At 36.2% G+C, this 22,577-nt stretch overlaps 1 protein-coding gene across 1 annotated transcript; it reads left to right on the forward strand.

The window, feature by feature from the left end:
• The first annotated feature begins 1,835 nt into the window (after nucleotides 1–1,835).
• LOC106714503 (LIM domain kinase 1) lies at nucleotides 1,836–18,072 on the forward strand. Its single transcript, XM_045683367.1, has 18 exons — nucleotides 1,836–1,845; nucleotides 2,567–2,657; nucleotides 3,227–3,341; nucleotides 7,380–7,510; nucleotides 8,331–8,465; nucleotides 9,544–9,630; nucleotides 10,241–10,358; nucleotides 10,720–11,081; nucleotides 11,208–11,322; nucleotides 11,716–11,844; nucleotides 12,257–12,382; nucleotides 12,646–12,777; nucleotides 13,278–13,394; nucleotides 14,155–14,253; nucleotides 14,701–14,861; nucleotides 15,139–15,430; nucleotides 16,074–16,307; nucleotides 16,730–18,072. The coding sequence occupies exons 1-18, from the start codon at nucleotides 1,836–1,838 to the stop codon at nucleotides 17,948–17,950; spliced, it is 3,675 nt and encodes a 1,224-aa protein (XP_045539323.1). The 3' UTR covers nucleotides 17,951–18,072.
• The last annotated feature ends 4,505 nt before the right edge of the window (nucleotides 18,073–22,577 follow it).

The following is a 22,577-nucleotide window of genomic DNA, read 5'->3' on the forward strand; positions in this document are numbered from 1 at the left end:
TTGAAGCGGTACGCGGGAAAAAAATATCGGGAAATTCTTTTTTTGGAGTCACTCAAGACATCCTTGATTAAGGCAGCCGCCGATATTAACATGGACCTCGTTCGTGCTGTGATAGACGACTGGCCGAGCAGATTGAAGGCCTGCATTCAAAATCACGGATGTCATTTTGAATAAACTTTAGTGTCATAAGAATCTATGTTTTGTTAAGTTCATTTTGGTATATAAATGGTCACATAATGAATAAACTTGTTTCAATTATTTTATATTAAACATGTGACAGAATTTATGACCTGACTAAGTATTACTAAAAAAATCTGTTTACTTAATCTTAGTCACATAAACAAAAATTACGCATTGTTTTTTTATATTTATTACGTTTATTAATTACAATTTAATTGGGAATATATAAATTGGTCTATATTAAATTATATCGTAATTATTCATTTTCGGGACAAAACAAATAACTGGTAACCCCAATCCTTTTACATATATATAGGTATAGTCTATAGTACTCTCTATCTGTCCCTTACGGGTGAACGCGCATGCCATATCTATATAATTCTTCATCTGAGATAAAAACATCATGATTATTTTTATTTTATAATCTGTTGGCATCAGTCATAGACGTCATAGATCCTCTCTGGCATTCGGCTCTATTCTCTATATTTATTTTTCAGTTTATGTCAATTGTCAATTTACGTCATTCGTAACAATCATGGATAGGAGTCTGATATAATTTCCATTTATTTTTGTGTTTAAAACCGAAGTTTTGAAATGAAATGGAGGAATCGAATGCGAATGGTAATGTTTATTTTTTTAATGCGCTCTATTCGCATACATTACAATAAAATATGATTAGGTTTTCTATAATTTTTTATTGCAATTATTTTGAGTGGGCGATACTTGTTTTATACTGAGAATTACCTTTTGTTTAGACTGGACTAGCCTATTACAATGAATTTGTAGAGTTCTAATTGTCATTGCAATCTACGTTATAATATTACGACCAAATTGTATGAGTTAGCACAGTCAATAAATTTGTAGTATGAAATAATGCAAATAACTTCCGTGTTTTTTTTGTTTTTCCATTGTGTATAATTTTAATTAATCTAAAATTTAACCTTTGCATTATGCTCATAATGCTTATTATTTTAAACTCTTTATTTAAATAAATCCTTAATTTACTTAGAATAAGTCAACAATGCTTTTGTTAGTTACTAGTAATTGTTAAGTGCAACATAGCAACACCTATAACATAACTTAGATGTGAGTCCTGCACTTAGTCAGCAAGCTTTAGCAGAACTATAACATAATATATATATATGTATACATAATATATATGGAATTTATGAGTTACAAGTACTTTTTCACAACTACATAAAGTCAATTAACAATTATTAATGGGTTTTTTTAAATAACATTAAACATTTTTAAATAAATATTAAACATTTTTTATTAAATAAGTTAAGACTAATTTAAATTACAAAAACAATTCCAACAACACACTTATTTTCAAATCATCACTTTAAATTCTGTGACAAAGCAAAATCATAGAATCACCTTTTCCTGACCATGATATTTTTCTAGCTTTTCTGGTTTTGGTTGTGGTAGGTTCAAATGTAATTGCTGTTTCGGAAGCTGCCAAGATTTGACTGTTGCATACAGTGCACAAGCAGTGCCATCATTTGCCTGACAAGTTCAATTTCATATGAAAAACAAATTGTGTGACAATCCAACTGTTCAGATAAAACTGAAAGTAACAAGTGTGCAGCTTTAAACTGTGAAAGTAATTAGGTGTCTATAATAAGTCTATAACAAGCCTAGTATATATCATTATGCTAACAGGTAATTTTGTTTTAAACACATTATACAGTGACTAAAAGTCTGTATGTGTATAAATAAAGGTAATGTAAATAAAAGGAAAAATACTAAACAAATGCTTATTCATGACTTATTAAAAAAAATTCAGAATGAGCAATTTATTACTGACTAGCTGTCGCCCGCGACTTCGTCTGCGCGGAATTAAAAATAAAATTAATGTAGCCTATGTTTTTCCAGACTATATTTTATTTAATTAAGATCCATTAAGCCTTTCTGGAGATACCTTCAAACAAACATCATTATCCATCCATCTAAATTTTTTAAAAATTTTCTGTCATAAGAACCTTCTGACAATAATAAACACAACAAAAAAAAAAGTGAAATCGGACCAGCCATTCACGCGTGATGGCGTGACCAAGGGATATTCATATTTTTCAGATTCATAATGTAAAATATAGGTATTACAGTAAAATTTCGTGATCATTGTATTGACGAATATTCTTGTCTCTGTTCAATTCAAAGAGAATGTAAGTATTTTATATTTTACTAGCTTTTACCCGCGACTCCTTCCGCGCGGAATAAAAAAAATGCACACAAGATAAAAAAGTTCCTATGTCCGTCTCCTAGTTCTAAGCTACCTGCCCATCAATTTTCAGCTAAATCAGTTCTACCGGTCTTGAGTTATAAATAGTGTAACTAACACGACTTTCTTTTATATATATAAGATGTGATTAATTTGTTACAGAATCCCTCAAGTGTGCAGGGTGCCTTAATGACATTGGTGATGATGAATATATATCAGCATTGGGACAAGACTGGCACAAAGACTGCTTTAGGTAATATTAACAAATGTACTAAAATACAGCTATTTAACAGTGGTAGATCCCGCAAACAACAATATTTGTTGGGTGCACGAATGGGCCGGGTCGACCGGTGGATTACCATGACCACACAGAAGACAGACGTGAAGTGGAAGCAATTTTGCGTTTCGTCTGATGAGTGTGGTGCCTGAGGCCTAATTTTAGTCCTCTTTCCCTTCCCAGGTGGCCGTTGGCTTGTTTTCCACCTTTTGATATATAAAAAATACAACCAAGGGTGATCTATCCATTCGGTTTAGATTGATCCATTCTTGTACTCCATCCCTTATAAAGTTATTAAAATAATGTTCGGATTGATTTTCGGGTTAAATCATAAGTTAACGACAGTAAATTGCAAGTAAACCAGTTTATTGTATGTATATATATATACATACAATAAACTGACTATATATTCTTGAAATACATAAATTTAACATATAATGTTAAATTTATGTATTTCAAGAATATATAAGAATTTGTGAAATTTTCATTAATTTTTTTTTTTTATTTTACAAAATATATATATTTTTTTTGGATTTGATTCGCAGGTGCTCGGTTTGCGATGCTTCTCTATCGACGTGGTACTTTGAGAAGGCGGGCCTGCTGTTTTGTCAGAACGACTATTGGACGCGTTACGGAGACAACTGTCAGCAATGTGCACAGGTTTGTTATATCTATTATTTTTTATATTTTAGATATTGAAATTATGTGTCATGTATTTGGTTGTATTTTTTTATATTCATTAGTTATTCAGTAGATCTGGTTGCTTGATGTTGTATAGGTACACTCTGTATTTATTTTAATTGCTAAAAGTAATGATATCATAATCAAGAAGTACTCGTTATTTAGATGTTCTAACTTTTTTATATAATAAAATAACTGGGCAGTTTTTCCAACTTATAAATGTTACGGTAACCTTGTATAGTATAAGTTAACATTAGCGTCGGCGGATCGAGGGGAAGGAGATAGTGGTCATCTGCAACCCCGCCCCCGCCCCCTAGAGAATCGAAAACATATAAAACTAACTTTTACCCGCGACTTCTTCCGCGCGGAATAAAAAAAATGCACACAAGATGAAAAAAAGTTCCTATGTCCGTCTCCTAGTTCTAAGCTACCTCCCCATCAATTTTCAGCTAAATTAGTTCGACCGATCTTGAGTTATAAATAGTGTAACTAACACGACTTTCTTTTATATATATAGATATTATCTATATAGATAGATATATAGAAATATGAAATACTTTTAAATACTACAATTTAGAATTCCTATAGATCCACATAGATAACTAAAAACTACTTGTCACTTTCTTCAATTCCCTAACTAATAAGCATTACCTTTGGAATAAAGAAAAAATTCTAACTACCCCTCCCTCTACATCTAGTTAAGATCATCGGCTGACAACGTCCTTGTTAGTTGATCATCATCATCAGCTCACTATACGTCCCCACCGAAGGGCTCGGAGCCTACCCGAATTTAGGGGTGACTAGGCCATAGACAACCACGCTGGCCAAGTGAGGGTTGGTTGACTTCACACATATCATTGAATTTCTTCTCAGATATGTGCAGCATCACGATGTTTTCCTTCATCGTAAGAACGTCGGATAAATGTACATATGTAAATCGAAAATCGAAAAACACATTGGTACATGGCTAGTTGATATTAATATAGTTATCTCACGATAGACTTAGTTTTAAGACGCACATTGAAAATGTTACCAGAAAAGCGCAAACACTCTATCGCCAATTGTCAACTGCAGCGAAGATTACGTGGGGGTTGAACCCCGAGGTGATCAGGACCATATACGTTGCGGTAGCGGAACCCATCATCCTGTACGCGGCTAGCGTGTGGGCGCCGGCGGTGGGAAGGAAGGGCATTCGACAATTGTTAGGACAGGTGCAGCGCGGGTTTGCGCAGAAGATCGCGAAAAGTTATAGAACAGCCTCTCTGCACTCGGCCCTAATACTTGCTGGGTTGCTTCCTCTGGACCTTCGGGTCCAAGAAGCGGCCCTCCTTTATGAGGTAAAGAAGGGTCACACCCACCAAGTATTGGGAGACCTTGTGCTCGAGAGGCCGGTAAAGTTCGAAAACTCTGCGCACCCCGCGCTGCTGGAAGGGCTACAGTTCAACTGCCTGGCGGACGGTGACGAAGCAGCCCAGCGAGCTGCCGTCGAGGTAAATATTTACACCGACGGCAGCAAAATTGACGGCAAAGTCGGCGCGGCGGTATCTGTGTGGGATAACGTCGCGGAGATCTCTTGCCGGAAATTAAAGTTGGGAAGCTTCTGCACCGTATACCAGGCGGAACTGCTTGCCCTAAGTGAGGCCGTGCAGCAAGTGGTGAAAAGTAAGAAAGGTAGCTTTGGTATTTATTCCGACTCAAGATCCGCGTTAGAGACGCTAAGCAGCGGCGTTTCACTCCATCCCCTCGCGGATGGAATAAGAGAGAATATGGAAGTAGTGAAAGCGCAAGGGAAAGTAGTGAAAGTATTTTGGGTGAAGGCACACGCGGGGATGGAGGGAAACGAACGCGCGGATTTCCTAGCGAAAGCGGCAGCAGTCGGAATGAAGACCAAGGCTAACTACGAGGGGAGGTCCAAAAGTTCGCGGAATGGAGGGGATGGAGTGGGGATAGGGTAGCTCGCTTAGTGTCATACTAATTGGGCACTCATAATTAGTATATATATAACATTTCAACCCTATAGTGCCATTCGTTTACGAGTACTCGCCTGCTGAACAAGTCAATCCGGAAGCAAACTGCAACTATGGAGAAAATTGAACATCGCGCTGTGATAAAATTCCTTACCAAGCAAGGAAAAAACGTTCAAACCATTTTAAATGAAATGGAAGCCGTTTATGGAGATCAGTGCCCTGGTAAAACAATGGTTTATAAGTGGCATGGTCTTTTTAAACATGGTCGAGATTCAATTGAAGACGACTCTCGCTCTGGGCGGCCAGCTGACGCCACCACATCAGACATCGTCGAAAAAGTCGAAAAACTTGTACTCGAAGACACACGTTTGAAGAAGAAACAATTATCTGCATTTGTTGGAGTATCAGATACAACTATTTTGCGTATCCTGCACGACCACCTGGGCATGACAAAAGTCAGTGCAAGATGGGTGCCGAGAATGCTCACGCCGCGCCGCTTCAAAAACAGCAGCGCGTCGACGCGTCTAAGCACTTTTTGGAGTTGTGTGGAGACGAGCCCGTGCAGATTTTGGAGCGGATTGTTACTGGAGATGAAACATGGGTTCATCACTTTGAACCTGAGTCCAAACAGGAGTCCATGCAATGGCACAAAAAGGGTACACCACCTCCCAAAAAATTCAAGGTGTCAGAATCGGCGGGAAAGTTGATGGCCACTGTTTTTTGGGATTGTAAGGGAATATTACTCATTGATTATAAAGAAAAAGGTACCACTATAACCGGAGAATACTACGCACTCATATTAGAAAAGTTAAAGGAGTCAATTAAAGAAAAACGTCGAGGAAAATTGGCCAAGGGTGTGTTGCTTTTGCAAGACAACGCGCCGGTTCACAAGAGCCGAGTTGCCATGGCTGCTCTGCACACACATGGGTTCGAACCACTTGTTCACCCACCCTACAGTCCAGACCTGGCTCCTAGCGATTTTTATTTATTTCCAAATTTAAAAAAAGAGCTAAGGGGAAGGAAATTTTCCGACGATAATGAAGTGAAGGAGGCAATTTCGGCCCATTTTGAGGCCAAAGACAAAAAATATTTTTTCGATGGTTTAGAAAAATTAATTCATAGATCGAATAAATGTATTAGACTTAAGGGTGATTATATTGAAAAGGAAAAATAAATTTATTGTTATATTTCATTGACAACCCTTTCATTCCGCGAACTTTTGGACCTCCCCTCGTATGAAAGATGCCCTGTTTCATATGTCAAGCGACAGATTCGTCTGGACACGCTTGACAAATGGAACAGGCGCTATATGGATGGAGACACGGCTTCCACCACGAAGCTCTTCTTTCCCGACGCCGTGGCGGCCTACCCTGCACTTCGGAGGATAGAGTTGGACCCCGTGCTGGTTCAAGTTTTGACTGGGCATGGGGGGTTCTCCGAATACCTGCACAGGTTTAAGTGCAAGGAGGACCCCTCCTGCATTTGTGATCCAGCACGGGGTGAATCCGTGCTGCACATACTCACGGAGTGCCCAGTATTTGATAGATATAGAGTAGATTTAGAAATGAAATTAAAAGAAAAAATTAATAAAGAAAACTTAAAAAATTTAATTAGTAATAAGAGCAAAAGTGGGCACTTCGTCGAGTACTGTAGGTCCTTGGCCAAAATTGTAATAAATAGGAATAAGGTTTAGTTTTTATGTATTGATTTATGGATTTGATTTTAAACTTGTATATAACATTGTATTTTAATTTTGATTTTATTTATTATTTGAATTTATTTTGTTTTAACGTAGTATAAGAATTTGTGATATTAGAATTAAGTAATTTTGTAAATTTGGTTTTTAAATAATTTTTAATAAAGAAATAAAGACACCGTGTACCTAAGGTCCCTGACCCATAAATACGTTAGGGGAACGAGAGGGCGGCATAGCGCCGCCCAATAAAAAAAAAAAAAAAAAAAAATATAGTTATCTCTGTTGTTATCAATGATTATGACAGAGATGTCTTTAGGAACTGAGTGTTAGAGTTATCTGATGATGTGTGTACAGGTGATAACAGGTCCGGTGATGGCTGCGGGTGAGCACCGCTTTCATCCTGAGTGTTTTGCGTGCGCTGCGTGCGGCGCTCATGTTGAGGACGGCGAGCCATACGCACTTCTCGAGCGCTCACATTTGTACTGGTCAGTTGTATTTCTTGTTTTATTGTGTACTAGCTGTCGGCTGCGACTCCGTCCGCGTGTAATAAAAAAAATTATAAATAGCTTATATGTTCTTCCAGATTATGTTCTTTATCTGTGCCAAATTTCATCAAGATCCGTTAAGCCGTTCCGGAGTTACCTTCAAACAAACATCCATCCATCCATCTAAACCAGTGATTATCAAACTTATTTCTTTTACGGTCCCCTTTGAAAATCAATTAATTAATTTCAACGCCCCCCATTTTTTGGGCCCCTTGACGCCCTCCTTTAGGTTTTAAACGCCCCCAAGGGGGCGTTATCGCTCACTTTGAGAAACACTGATCTAAACATTCGCATTTATAATAATAGTAAGAAGTAAAATTTATAAGAAAAATATAAAAAAATAGTCTACACCATAGTTTAAGATACATACAGGTGATGGAATTGAAGATTGAATTGAGATGAATTTAATTCAATAATTATTTTTATACTTAATGTGTGAGAAATCAAATTGTTTGTGAAATTACTTGCCATTGGCTTTATTGGAAACTTTTGTCTGTGTATTATTACTAGCTGTCGCCCGTGACTCCGTCCCTACGTCATTAAAAATAAAACTTAATAAGTAACCTATGTGTTCTTCTAGGCTATGTTCTATATCTATGCCAAATTACATAATACGTTAAGCCATTCTGGAGATACCTTCAAACGTTTGTTTGTGTGTTTGTGTATGGATGGATGGAATGGATGTTTATCCATCCATGTAAATTCCCCCATTTATAATATTAGTTTAAAATGAAATAGTTATTACTAAATGTAATAACAGTGGTGCGTGTTGTGGGAGTGCAATGCGTGGGCCGAGGGACGCGCACGCTATCCACGTGCTGCGGCTGCCGGGCCGTGCGCTGCGCCTCGCGCCCAACACCGGACCCGGACCCGGCGCCGCGCTCACCATCGCACAGTCAGTCATACTTTGTACTTCAATTGTATACTAGCTGTGCCCGCGACTTCGTCCTCGTAAAATACTGTCTTCTGATAGCAACCTTACATATGCCCATACAAACTTACATACTCTTTTCCCTGTTGTTGTTTTATTATTGTGGGTAAAACTGTTACGAACTTTGTATGTCATATATATTCATATATCATATTAACTGTCTAAAAAATAAGTTTCAAGCTTCTAGTTGTAAAAATTACGATACTTCCATACAACTTTTCACCCCCCCTTTCAACTTCTTACAACGCTTATTTCGCATTAAAAAGTATGTCCTTAAGGTTCTAGACTATGTGTGTACCAAATTTCATTTAAATCAGTTCAGTAGTTTTAGGATGAAGGCGAGGCAGAGTTACTTTTGCGTTTATAATTACTAGCTGTTGCCCGCGAATCTGTCCGCGTGAAATTAAAAAAAAACACGTAATAGTAGCCTATGTGTTCTTCCATACTATGTTCTACATCTATACCAAATTTCATCAAGATCCGTTGAGCCGTTCCAGAGATACCTTCAAACAAACATCCATCCATCCAAACGTTAGGTAGTAAGGAAATAAGGATTATTACTTCTTCTGTTACATAATTATGACATTATGGTACACTGTTTATTGTACAGCAAGAATTGTCGATTTGCACAAGCTTTACCATAGAGCAGAGTTTTTTTTTATACAAAATGTGTTTACGTTACCATTTGCTTGAACAATTATTTTAATTATACACAAAACAATTTAATTCAAAATTCAACATGTAATCTTTCGTTCTAATATTTATCATTCAATTGTTCACATATTAAAATTGCACTAATATACTATGCGTGCACAATAACATGATAGCTTAGAATATGACGCCAATTCTCACTTCATATCCCAGTTAATAAACCTAGCATTAAAGATAATCTTCCTAAGTAGTTTGATATTAGTTTGCAGTATACACTTTTTTGTACACTGTACAAGTCGTGACGTCATGTCATTGTGCATATTACTAATTATAAGACGAAGCAAAGTGAACTTTTTGTTGTTGGGAATAACGTCGAAATTAACAAATATAGCGGGCGATGCGCCAGCAAGCTGTCCGCGTTGGCGCGCGCACTGCTCCGCGCCGCTGTCTCCGTCTGCATACAGCTCACCTGCCATAGGTACTAACTGTGATAGAAACTTCTAGAAGATGCATGAGATTTCTATACAGATGGAATCTTCTAGATGTATGCAAATTATAATGGCAGTAGAACATTTCTAGAAGCTGCATACCAAAATAGACGTAAAATCTTCTAGGAGCTGCATATTGTGGATTTTAAGTAGCCATAGAATGTTCTAGAAATAGCATGGTTTGCTGTGAGGTAGTTTTTAGTCCTTTTCGACTTCTTTTTCAGCTGGTGTTTGCAAATCTCGAGTTTCGTTTGAATGTAGCGTGGACGGTATTTTCGATGTCTTTGCTTGTCCTGGCTTTAGCAATGCACCTGTTACTTTGAATCTTATTGCATTAGTGTTAAGGTTTATTTTACATCATGCATGATTGCTTTTTAGTTACAATGTGGTTGTTAATCCGTAAACTTTATCAACTTTTAACCATTTAACATTTATTATTTATATGAGTTTGCTTACATTTTTGTACGTGAATATTAGTAATTATGCTTGATTGATAAATAATTTACATCTAATACAAATAGTTTAACCATTCATTGAATGATTTGAGCAGTTAAAGGGTTAATATTTAAAACAAATTTACGAGAAGACACATATGTATAGGATTGACTCAAGTTGTGGAGTGCTGACTTTGCACATCGGTGATCGTGTGTTGGAGATCAACGGTGCGTCTGTCCGCGGTCGCACTATCACTGACTTTGATCCTGACGCCGTAGTCCAGGTATTAATGCTTATATCTGGATATATTCAGAATTGATTTCATCTAAATTGTTTAAACTCTCTTGAGATATTATAATAAAATAATTAAAAACGACTTAACTGACATAAGATCGTCCGGTGACGGAACCGACTAGTTTTGAACAAGTCGGAGGTCCATCTGCAGGGCGGAAACTAGTCAAGCCATTCTTAAAACTAGTAACAACTAGTTTGGTTCAACCAAGAAATAAAATCTATGTCTGACATAGTTAAGATTAATCCAAGTAACTTGAGACATGAAAGCTCTTACAATCTGTTCCCTATTATGTTTCAGGTAACAAAATGATCCTTCGAGCCGGAAACTTTTATCTTAATATAAATGTTAATTTCTTTTACAGTTAACAATAGAACACAATCCGGAAACATTGAATATGAAGAAAGGGCCTTCAAAAACAAACGCACAAACCGACAGACACATAGACTGTGACGATCGACCGAAACTCGAAGGGAAATCGCCTATTGAAAGGAAGATACATAAAGAAGACTTGAAAAAACACATTCCTAACAGACATTCCATTGATGACCAAAGAACGTTGCACAGAGAAGACGAGGGAACCAAGAAAGAGAGACTGTTTAAGAGAAAGGGAGAAGATGGGGGGAAAAGAGTGATAAAGAGACGGCAAATACCATCATCTCCACTTTTAGGTGATAAAGAAAGAAGTAGTAGTATGTCTAAATTACTTGACGTGTAAGTATTTATCTTTATCAAACATGTTGGTGGCTCGGAATATACCTTGAGCCTCTAAAATGATTGATATGAATTATACTTGATGTAATGAAAGGATTGTAACTAATTTTATATATAATTTCTTAGTAGTGTGGAAGGTCCAGAAGCCAGCGGTGTATTGTGCGACTTGAGTCGAGCTCGCTCCTTCAGAGCGGAGCCCGCTCAGGGACAGAAAGTGTTTAGAGCCTCAGATCTATTGCAAGTAAGTGTGCTCTACCCCCATTTCTTTGAAATAACAAAAAAAAAATCATATCTTAGTATTTCTTATTATTTTTATAGTTTGACTAGCAAAAAGTAGCCTATGTGTTCTTTCAGATTATGATCTACATTTATGCCAAATGTCATCGAGATCCATTGAACTGTTCTGGAGATATCTTCAAACAAACATCCATCCATCCATCCATAAAAACATTCACATTTATAATATTAGTAAGATTAAAGCTGTGGTCGCTTCTCTATTAGGCGAATTCAGGAGATCGCAAGCTTTTTTTAATATAAAAAAAATTTATATCTCTTAGATAAGGGTACAGGTTAAAGCAGAAAATGGACTAAATTGGTTAATGAATGGTTAATAATTTTATTTATTGTTAACCAGGGAGAGCTGTTGGGTTCTGGTTTCTTTGGCCAAGTGTACAAGGTGACCCACCGCGATACCAACGAGGTGATGGTGCTCAAACAACTCTACCGGGTTGATGAGGACGCCCAGAGGAACTTCCTTAAAGAGGTACGTTGTATACGTTATTTGTACGTACGCGTACGTATTTTACGTACGATATGATAACGTAAGAAAAATTTAATGTTTTTCAATTACAATAGATCCAATAATAGACAAAAATTATTATTAGGAATATTATAATTTAATTAGCTTTTGCCCCCGACTCCGTCCGCGCGGAATTAAAAAAAAACTTTATTAGTAGCCTATGTCATCTTCCAGATTATGTTCTACATCTATGACAGATGTCAACGAGATCCGTTTAGCAGTTCTGGTGATACCTTGTAACATCCATCCATACATACATACATACATACATACAAATATACGCATTAATAATATTAGTAAGATTTCTGAAGTCGGGTATAATAAAGACACAGAAATCTTGTATTTTTTAAGTTTTGTACAAAATAATTATTTTCAGGTGGCGGTGTTAAGATCTCTGCAGCATCCAAACGTGCTGAGGTTTGTGGGTGTGCTGTACAAAGATAAGAGGTTGCATCTCGTTACTGAATACGTCGCCGGTGGTACATTGCATCAATTATTACAGGTAAAGTAATAGAAAAAAATCTTTCCTCTTTTTAATATTAACTAGCTTTTACCCGCGACTCCGTCCGCGCGGAATAAAAAATAGAAAACGGGGTAAAAATTCCTATGTCTGTTTCCTGGTTCTAAGCTACCTGCCCACCAATTTTCAGTCAAATCGATTCAGTCGTTCTTGAGTTATAAATAGTGTAACTAACACGACTTTCTTTTATATATATAGATAATACACAATCATATTTGTTTGTGTGTCTGTGTGTTTGTATGTAGGACAGTTCGCGTGCGCTGAGCTGGGGTGAGCGGGCCCGGCTGGCGCGCGACGTGGCGGCGGGGCTGGGCTACCTGCACCGTATGAATGTTATACATCGCGACCTCAACTCACACAACTGTCTCGTCAGAGAGGTATAACTCTATTCAAATATATTGCCGGCTCAAGGTCGTCTGTACTTTTTCTTTGTATCTTGATACGTTCCAATACATCTAGAATTGTGTTCGCATCGACTCTAACAAAGAACTGCTAAGATATAGGGGAAATTAAACATATTATTTTTTTCGTATCAACAGTACGCCTAAAAAGTTAGTAGATGCGTTGTTTACCTTTAATTGAAAAAGTAAGGGACACATAGAAAGAGCATGTATCCTCTTGCAGCACCTCCTCTTCCATCAGATCCATTTCCTCTTCCCATCCTTTTATAAAAAAGGATGGGAAGAGAACGTAGACTAAAATTGGCCTCCGTCTCATCAGACAAATAGCGGAATTTCTTCCGCTTTGGTAACTCGGAACATTTCACAATTTTAGATATATTAGGACGTAAACTTTTACAGCTAAAGGAGACCCTTAGTGTAGCTTTGCTATATTAAATCAACACTCAAAGATATAGTTTTAAATTGATGTTTTTTAGGATCAGACAGTGATAGTGGCGGATTTCGGTCTAGCTCGTATTGTACAGCGCACAGCGAGCAGTTCTCTACCTCGGTCTCAACATGCGCACTCGTCACTGCGCAGGAAACGGTACACGGTCAGTAAATGTATTGTTGTTTCTCTTCTCTGTTCCCTCTCTAAATGTAAAGGATGATAATATGTGGTAGTGAAACATACAACAGAAGATAATACACAACACACAGAAGACAGGCGTGATGGTGATGAGTGTGGTGCCGAAGGACTCATTTTAGTCCTTTTTGATGTGAAACATCTATAGGATCACTTGTAAACCGAATTGTTGGCGTGGCGACGGGTCGCCACGCTATACTGAGGTATACAAACATACATATATATATATATATATATATATATATATATATATATATATTTTATTATTATTTATTTATTTATTTAATTATAATATTTTATATTTTGTACATATAACTTGTACACACACGATGTTTCATATCTGCCAGGCGTCCCATGACGGCTCACGTTTTTTTTATATTACAAAGTGGCAAACGAGCAAGCGGCCACATGAATTCACCGAAATGGCGAAGCGACCGCTGTCCATAGACATTCGCAATTGCAGATGCGTTACCCTCATTGGACGAAGGAGACGCACAAAAAGAGAATATTTAACTTTCCTATGCATCTCCATCTCCAACGAATGAAAATGGTGGAAAGGAAAAGAGGATTAAAATTAGGCCTCCGGAACCGTCCGTCCACTTTCCCTTCCCACCCTTTTCTTGTTAGGAAAGGATGGGAAGGGGAATTTTATGTAAGAAAAAAAAAACAATCTTATGTCTTTAGGAGAAAAAAAAACTGACTTTTTTTTAATTATTCTATTTTCATAGGTGGTAGGAAACCCATACTGGATGGCTCCAGAGATGATGAACGGGAACGTGTACGATGAGAAAGTTGACGTGTTCTCATTCGGCATTATATTGTGTGAGGTGAGAGATTTATACTAAAAATTAACCACTTTTAAATGTCACAATTATCACTTCATTAAAATCTAATAATGTAACCTTGTAACAGCGGGCATACAATTTTTTTTTATTTTTCTATTTCAAAGTGCACATTTTTTTAAGCCTATCTTCTATTTTTTAATACCTTACTATGATTCTGAAATTGATGTCAATTAAATTGGTCCACCTATATACTAGGACTAGCTGTCGCTCGTGACTTTTTCTGCGCAGTATTAAAAAAACTTATGCCCATATCCTTACAGACTATATTCTACATCTATATCAAATCTTCAACAGGATCCGTTCCATACATCCATCCATACTTATATACATCTAAATATTCGCATTATACTTTTAGAAGATTGAAATTAACCTTTTTCCCCCCAACTAACAATGATAAGAATTTAGATATCTTTATAAATTTTTAATTAGATAATTGGGCGAGTATCAGCGGATCCAGACTTTCTGCCGCGACGTAGTGACTTCGGTCTGAACGAGGCGTTGTTTGTGGATAAATTCTGCAAACCCAATGCTTGCCCCGAGCCCTTCTATAGGGTCGCATTCCTCGCCTGCCAACTAGACCCAGATACAAGGTATTTGTTGAAAATAAATCAATACAAAATTATAGATAATTTCTGTATCTTTTTCCCTTTCCCTTCCTGCCCTTTTTATAAGAAAGATAGGAAAAGGAAATGGATTTGACGCAAGAGTCTACGTATAAGAAGAGCGAATATCTTCTTTTATGAATTCCCGTCTCCGTCCCTTGAAAGCAATTGAGCAGTGGTCGCTTCGCTATTTTGGCGAATTTAAATTACCACTTGTTCGTTTGTCACCTTATGGCATAAGAAATGCAATTTAAATTTTATACAGGCCACCATTCGAAGTAATGGAGATATGGCTCGAGAGTTTAGTCCTGCATTTGACGTCCTCGGGCCCTTTACCTCCCACTCTGCTGGCTGACATCGAGCAGTACGCCCGGGGCGCTCGGCAGGGGGCGTTGTCGGGCAGGGGCCACGCCACGCCCGAGTCCTGCCCTCACATTGATGCGGGCATCTTCTGCGCTAACAGTGACTCCTGCCCCGCATGTCTCTCCTGCCACTCCTGCCGTCAGCGGTCTCCCAGCGGCACACCTACTGGTGAATTTGCGGAAGGAGTTATGAAGGTTAGTAGTTTGAACTTTTTTAACATAAAAATATTTACAATCACGAACAGTCAAACAATTTTTTTAGGCACATAATTCAAATACTTAAAAAAAGTTTTTATCAAGAGCCTTTATGTGAATCAGAAAATTTATAAATTATTTCGTAATTTTTGCAGTATACAAAATACGTATACATAATTAAAAACGTATAACGTCGTCTACGTTATACGTTTGCGGTATAATTCCTATCTTACTAATATTATTAATACGAAAATTTAGATGAATTAGATGAATGGATGTTTGTTGGAAGGTATGTCTGGAACGACTCAATGGATCTCGTTGAAATTTAACAAAGATGTAGAAGGTAGTCTGGACGAACACATAGGCTACTAATTAAGTAGTTATCCATTCAAACGGAGTCGTATGCGACAGCTAATCTATCTATCTATATATATAAAAGAAAGTCGTGTTAGTTACACTATTTATAACTCAAGAACGGCTGAATCGATTTGACTGAAAATTGGTGGGCAGGTAGCTTAGAACCAGGAAACGGACATAGGATAATTTTTACCCCGTTTTCTATTTTTTATTCCGCGCGGACGGAGTCGCGGGTAAAAGCTAGCAGAGTATAATTAAAGGTTTATGCAAATTTTCCATATGTCAGTCGCAGTCAAACGCTAGCGTGTGCGTGTCTGAGTGCGGTGGTGTAGGTGTGGGAGGACGAGCTCTAGGTAAGTGTGTGTCAGCTGGTCAGCTGGCGCGTGCTGCAGTCGCACGCAGACACGCACGCTCGCGCTCGCACCACGCCCTCGCGCCCGCACTGGGCCACGCCCCCACACTAGGCCACGCCCCCGGGTATATACTCAGCGCTAGTGGACGACACATCAACATCACAAAGGTATTGTACAATAACTAATTACAATGCTTCTTATTTTGTATAACACATAAATCAAGTAGAATTGATTATATAATTGAAGTGTCTATTTAATATTTAAAAAAAAAGAAATATTTCGTATACATAATGCATTTAGTTGATAAAAAAAAATCAAGTCCGCGTTTGTTCCGGGTAATCTCTGGAACAGAGGGATCATTTTGACGGGACTTTGAATTGAAGGTAGCACACGCGGACATTTAAGGCTCTAATTTTTTTTTTAATATATGGTGGAGTCGCGGGTGACCGCTAGTAATAACTATATTTTCATCTAATGGAAATATATAGGAAATCTCGTGTATACTCATATGTATCGTTCGATTTAGAAAATGAAAGTCTGCTTAGCTCTTCTCTCAAACGCGTGTAATGTATAAAATATTGTATTTCAGGTTGACGACATCAATGAATGGCTGGAGCCGCCACAACCTTTGAAACGAACCAGCCCTGATTACCAGCTCAACAACATACTATCAGAACATCACAAAACAAGGAAAGTCGAAGAGTCAGTAGACTCTCTCGACGGTAACCTCCCGTCGTTTCTCAGGAACCAATCAGTCGAGGGTCTGGAGTCAAAGTTCAAGCACGACGTGGACACTCCTCTACCCTTCTGCAGGCATTACAGCATCCCAGACAACTGTGAAACTGTTGACGACACTAACAGTGATTCCTCTGATGATGATCTCACTGACATCAGCGATTGGTACCGAAATATCTCATACAAAAAGGTAGAGGATGACACAAAGAACATTCTCGCGGGCATCGTGAAGAAAGGAGAAAGCATTTTAGCCAAAAAAGCCAGCTATGATGTAACAGATGCACCAAGAAATATAGACTGTTCAAAACCAAGAATAGAAGATGTCAAAAACAATGACAAAAACTCCAACAAACTCGAGACTAATGTCAGAAACATTCCAAAGACTTTAGATGTACAAAAACCAGTGGAAAAACCTAATTTCTTCGCAAAGAAACTTCTTTCACCTAAATTGAGTAGACTATTTAAGAATAACAGTGGTGAAGTTGTTAGAAATAAGAATAGTGCTAGTGATGTTAAAGAAGAAAAGTCGAGAAGCAACTTCTTCGTTCAGAAGCCGTCTTCACCGGGTATTGTGCGTTCTTCTTACAGAGTCAGACCTGCTGAGGAAGAGAGGAAGACGACTGAAAATAATGTGATAAAAAGTGATTTGAAATTAGCAAGTATGGGCAAACCAATGACACCGATATTCCGTAGACATTTGGCCACAGAGAAACCGGACTTTGTCGATTGTAGGTACAGTTGTAGAGATCGTAAAAGGACTAATAAAACTGAAGAGAAATTCGTTGAAATCGGTAGAAATAGAATCAAAACACCTGTTGACGTAGTGGAAAAGATTTTAACACCTTTAATAAATACACATGTAAATTCATTAACACCTGTACAAGAAAAGCAGATTTCGGATAAAGTTAAGACAGAAAAAGACGTAACAAAAAAACGTGAATTAGGTATATCGAGAAGTAATTACGTAAGTTTGGCGAATTTAAAGATTAATAATAAGCAAGAGTTAGGACAGATAGCAAAAGAGAAACCTAAAAGTTCTTTAAATGCCAATCCTCCAGTGGAAAGGGTCATTTAGATAAAAAGTTTGGTCCATCGAGTACTGTTTGTGCCACAGATTAAGTACAAAACGTAGTAAATAATATAGAATAATAATTTAGAAAATTATTTTTCTACATCTGGTTGTGGAAATAAATGTATGGACCGTTAGAATAATAATAATATTGCAAAATACAGTTTCAAATATTGTTTTTGTGGATGTGGTCTTTAAATATGCTAGAAGTGTATTTAAATGTAGAAATTTAGTTATTTTAAGTGTACGCAGTGCTAAAAACTAAAAATGGTCCTTCAAGTCGGATATCTGTTGGTCAAACATTACTCGATGTACCAACGGTGGTCTGATTAATTGTGGGTTTCTGATTTCGTTTTACGTATTACGTTATTAATAACAACGTAATTACGATATTTGATGGTTTAAGAAAAAAAATACAAATTATTTTATTCTGCGTGGTAATTATTGTAAAGGAATTTAAAATAATCAATTACAATGAAGTAAATTGTAACAATAATACTCAGAGTAAATCTTTACTAAGGATTTTGCTTAGTGTCTATTGACTCTGAGTGGCGATAGTTGTAGTTTGAATATGTTAAATGTTTAAATCTTGCCATGTTGTATTTTATATACATTTGTTGAATACTTATGTACTTATATACTCGTAAATAGCTTACTAACGCAATTCATGAACACTGCCTACCCCGAATTAAAGAGATTTAATTAATATTAATTATTAATTCATTTATATACAGTCCAACCTGGATAAGTGAGAGTTCAAGGGACGGTATTAAACCGTTTCACGCTTATGGTTCGAAACCAGACAATTCTTGCTTATAGAGGATTCTCATTTATTCAGGTTCGACTGTATTTATAAAGAGGATAATATTAAGGTTAAATAATTTAATGTACCTTCTGCTTCTGGAAACTTGTATTTTTAGCCGACTTCATGTATATTCAAATGCTTTTTAAAGTGGATTTCACTGTCTATATATATAAAAGAAAGTCGTGTTAGTTACACTATTTATAACTCAAGAACGGCTGAATCGATTTGACTGAAAATTGGTGGGCAGGTAGCTTAGAACCAGGAAACGGAAATATGATAATTTTTACCCCGTTTTCTATTTTTTATTCCGCGCGGACGGAGTCGCGGGTAAAAGCTAGTAATTTAAAAAAATACATTGCCATCGTATTCATTTTTAGCCGACTTCAAAAAGAAAGAGGTTATCAATTCGACTGATTTTTAGTTTTAATGTGTGTTACCGCGAATCTCCGCCCCTGGTGGTCCGATTTTGATAAAAATTATTTTAATCGAAAGGAAGTGCTTGCAGATGGGTCCCATTTTTTTTTTAAATAACTAGAAGACTAGTAGATTTTGAATATAGCTTCAAAATTTTAATAGAAAAAGACAGAGACATGTTCTAATATGAGTGTGTCAGTTTTAACCTTACTATAAAAATGTATTTTCAGTGCCAAAACTATTATAGGAAAATAAACTTTAACTGCTTGTGATAAGCTTCATTTTGCTTTACAACAGTGTTCATGAATTCAACTGAATAGCGCTTCATATTTTGATCCCATTTTTGCAATAGTTTGGTTTAAAAATCGGGTAAACGAGACAGTTATTGTCATGTTGTAGATTGGTTAAAAAGTCGGGTAAACGAGACAGTTATTGTCATGTTGTATATTGGTTAAAAAATCGGGTAAACGAGACAGTTATTGTCATGTTGTAGGTTGGTTAAAAATCGGGTAAACGAGACAGTTATTGTCATGTTGTAGATTGGTTAAAAAATCGGGTAAACGAGACAGTTATTGTCATGTTGTAGATTGGTTAAAAAATCGGGTAAACGAGACAGTTGTTGTCATGTTGTAGATTGGTTAAATAATCAGGTAAACGAGACAGTTGTTGTCATGTTGTAGATTGGTTAAATAATCAGGTAAACGAGACAGTTATTGTCATGTTGTAGATTGGTTAAAAAATCGGGTAAACGAGACAGTTATTGTCATATTGTAGATTGGTTAAAAAATCGGGTAAACGAGACAGTTATTGTCATATTGTAGATTGGTTAAAAAATCGGGAAACGAGACAGTTATTGTCATGTTGAAATGACGACTGTACCGTTTTATTGATTGATTAGAATATTTTCTACCATTTTGGTAACTTTGTTACTTTATAATCTAACTGGTTATTTTATAAAGTAGTTGATCATTTTAGGTGTCTGTCTAAAATCATTTAAACTAGGTTTTTTCTGTTACGTATTGTATAGAATTATTAATGATTACCTCGGTTAATAATTTGCTAGAAGTTTATAATATAACTAGTTCGATTATAAAATATTAAATTGGTAAACATTTGGCTATCCCTGACTTAATACAATAGTTCCGGTGCCTTTATAAAAGACTGCATAGTCGACAGTAGAAACATCTAGAACTAGAACTAGAAATAATCATCATAATACTTAAAAACAACATCAAATCACTATTTTGTCTATCCAAAAATGCTAATGTCAAGATATTATGGACTATATTTAATATTAATTCATTAAACGTTGGTTTCTGAGACCAAAATCCCTATATAAGACATATTGTTAACAAACGATATGTTTTGTAACATTTTATGGTCTCAGAAACCAACGATAAGATGGTTTATTACATGAAAAAATACTGCTAGTTCCGTTTACTAAGCTGACAACACACTGACGCGTAAGCGATTTCCTTTCGCTTTCGCGACAGTGTTTTAGAGGCCTTATGTCTTATTTTGCAGATGTCATTTTTAAAATAGTATCAAAGCTAACCGTGGGTTTCTGAGATTTAAATCTCTTTATAAAACATGTTATCTCTGTCATTATCGTTGCAACTTTAAGTATTCTTCTTCTTCTCCTTGAGGTGCCTCTCCGACTAGCGAAGGTTGGCGGTCAGTTCTCCATATTTCTGTTTATTCTTTGCGAGGCGAAACAGTTGGGCGGCACTCGCAATTCCAGTCCACTCTCTGATGTTGCGCAACCACGATTTCTTCCGACGGCCAACACTCCACTTTAAGTATTGCTAATTCTTACTCTGTCTTCTATTTACCTAAGTCAGAATTAAAAATAATAATAATAATTTATCTTAAAATTAGGTAATTTGGCTTTTGGGGTCTGTGGTAACAGTTCATTTTGTAAAAGGGGTCACTTATCTAAAATAGTTTGGGGATCCCTGTTTTAAAAGTAGATTTTGGTCTCATAAACCCACTGTAAATTGAATTATATACCAAATTTGTATGTCACATATACAATGGTTGATTCAGAAATTGTTTATGGCATTTACAATTTTTTGTAACGCAATTTTTTATTATAAAATATATAGCAAAATGTGTACAATATGTAACATAAAAAATAAATAAGTATAAAAAAAAACAAAACATGAGAGGTGTCAAGGGACACCCGGATGGAACGAAGTTCCTTTCGATTAATTAGTGAAGGAACCAATGTTTATTCTATTAATAAAAAACTTAAGTCTTCACAAGAAGTACATTTTATTTCTATGAATTTTCGTTATATATTGTCACGTCGTTGCCATGGTGAAGTAGCGCTCATTCGTCGTTAACATACTTACTATAGCAAAAAGTGTCGTGACAACTTTTCGTAAGATTTTTTTCCGTCTAGCCCCCTTTCACAACGCGCGATAAGGAACTTCGTTCCAAAAAAAATTATCTATTTAATATGTTTTTTCATATATATTTTACTGTACAATTCCGTCTCTGTTACGTAATTTTAGCATTCATAGATTATTGTGCCATTATTATTTTTAAATGCTTTAATAATATATCCATTAACTGTATAATGTAATCCGTTATTTCGAAAAAAAAATTGGCTTTAAAATTTAAACGATATTAATTTGATATAATTTATTAACAATTAATTTTAATTAGATTTAATTTAGATATTTTTAAGGCTGAATATTATTTCGTGACAGGGTGCCATTTTGAGTTTTTTTTTTTCGGTAATTTTAAATGTCATTAATGCTTTGATTGAAATTAGAGAAAAATTTGTTTTTAATATCACAGTATTAAGAGTTTTGTCGTTATAAAGTTTGGATACACATATTAACTTAATCTGCGATTACCCAATGATCGATTTTTTTTTTCAAAAAAAACAAAAGCTTTGGGCGTCGCCAGGGGGGGGGAGTAAAAGGTATCTGCCTCCCCCTATAGAACCGAAGAATGTAATAACCGAATATAAAAAAAAACTGATTCGATTAAGACCATATTAATGGTAGTCCTAGACCTAACCTAGATCTATTGGCGACGCGTCTCGTATATAGTTTTAATTAAAGCATTTTACGGCACAAGTTCTCTGAGTAAATAATGTCAGTGTATGTATGTGTTTGTATGATTTGAGGTAGTGCTCATGTTTTCGTCTATCTGTGATACATTTTGTTTGTAAAATGTTGCAATAACAAGTATTATAGTATGGTTCTTAGTTTAAATTAGATTTTTCTTATCGGATGCTGTATTTGGTAGCCATTACGTGGAAGGTTCTAGAAGTGTGAAGCAATTTCTCTTTGTTCATACAAGAAACTTGCTCTGTATTTCAGTTATTCGTCTTTTCACGTGGTGCAAGCTACCTACAGGGTGCTCTATTTTATATGTAGTTATTTTGTTTGGTTAAAAATT

The sequence above is a fragment of the Papilio machaon genome, chromosome 21, assembly GCF_912999745.1.
Source record: "Papilio machaon chromosome 21, ilPapMach1.1, whole genome shotgun sequence".
Taxonomy (NCBI): Eukaryota; Metazoa; Arthropoda; class Insecta; order Lepidoptera; family Papilionidae; genus Papilio; species Papilio machaon.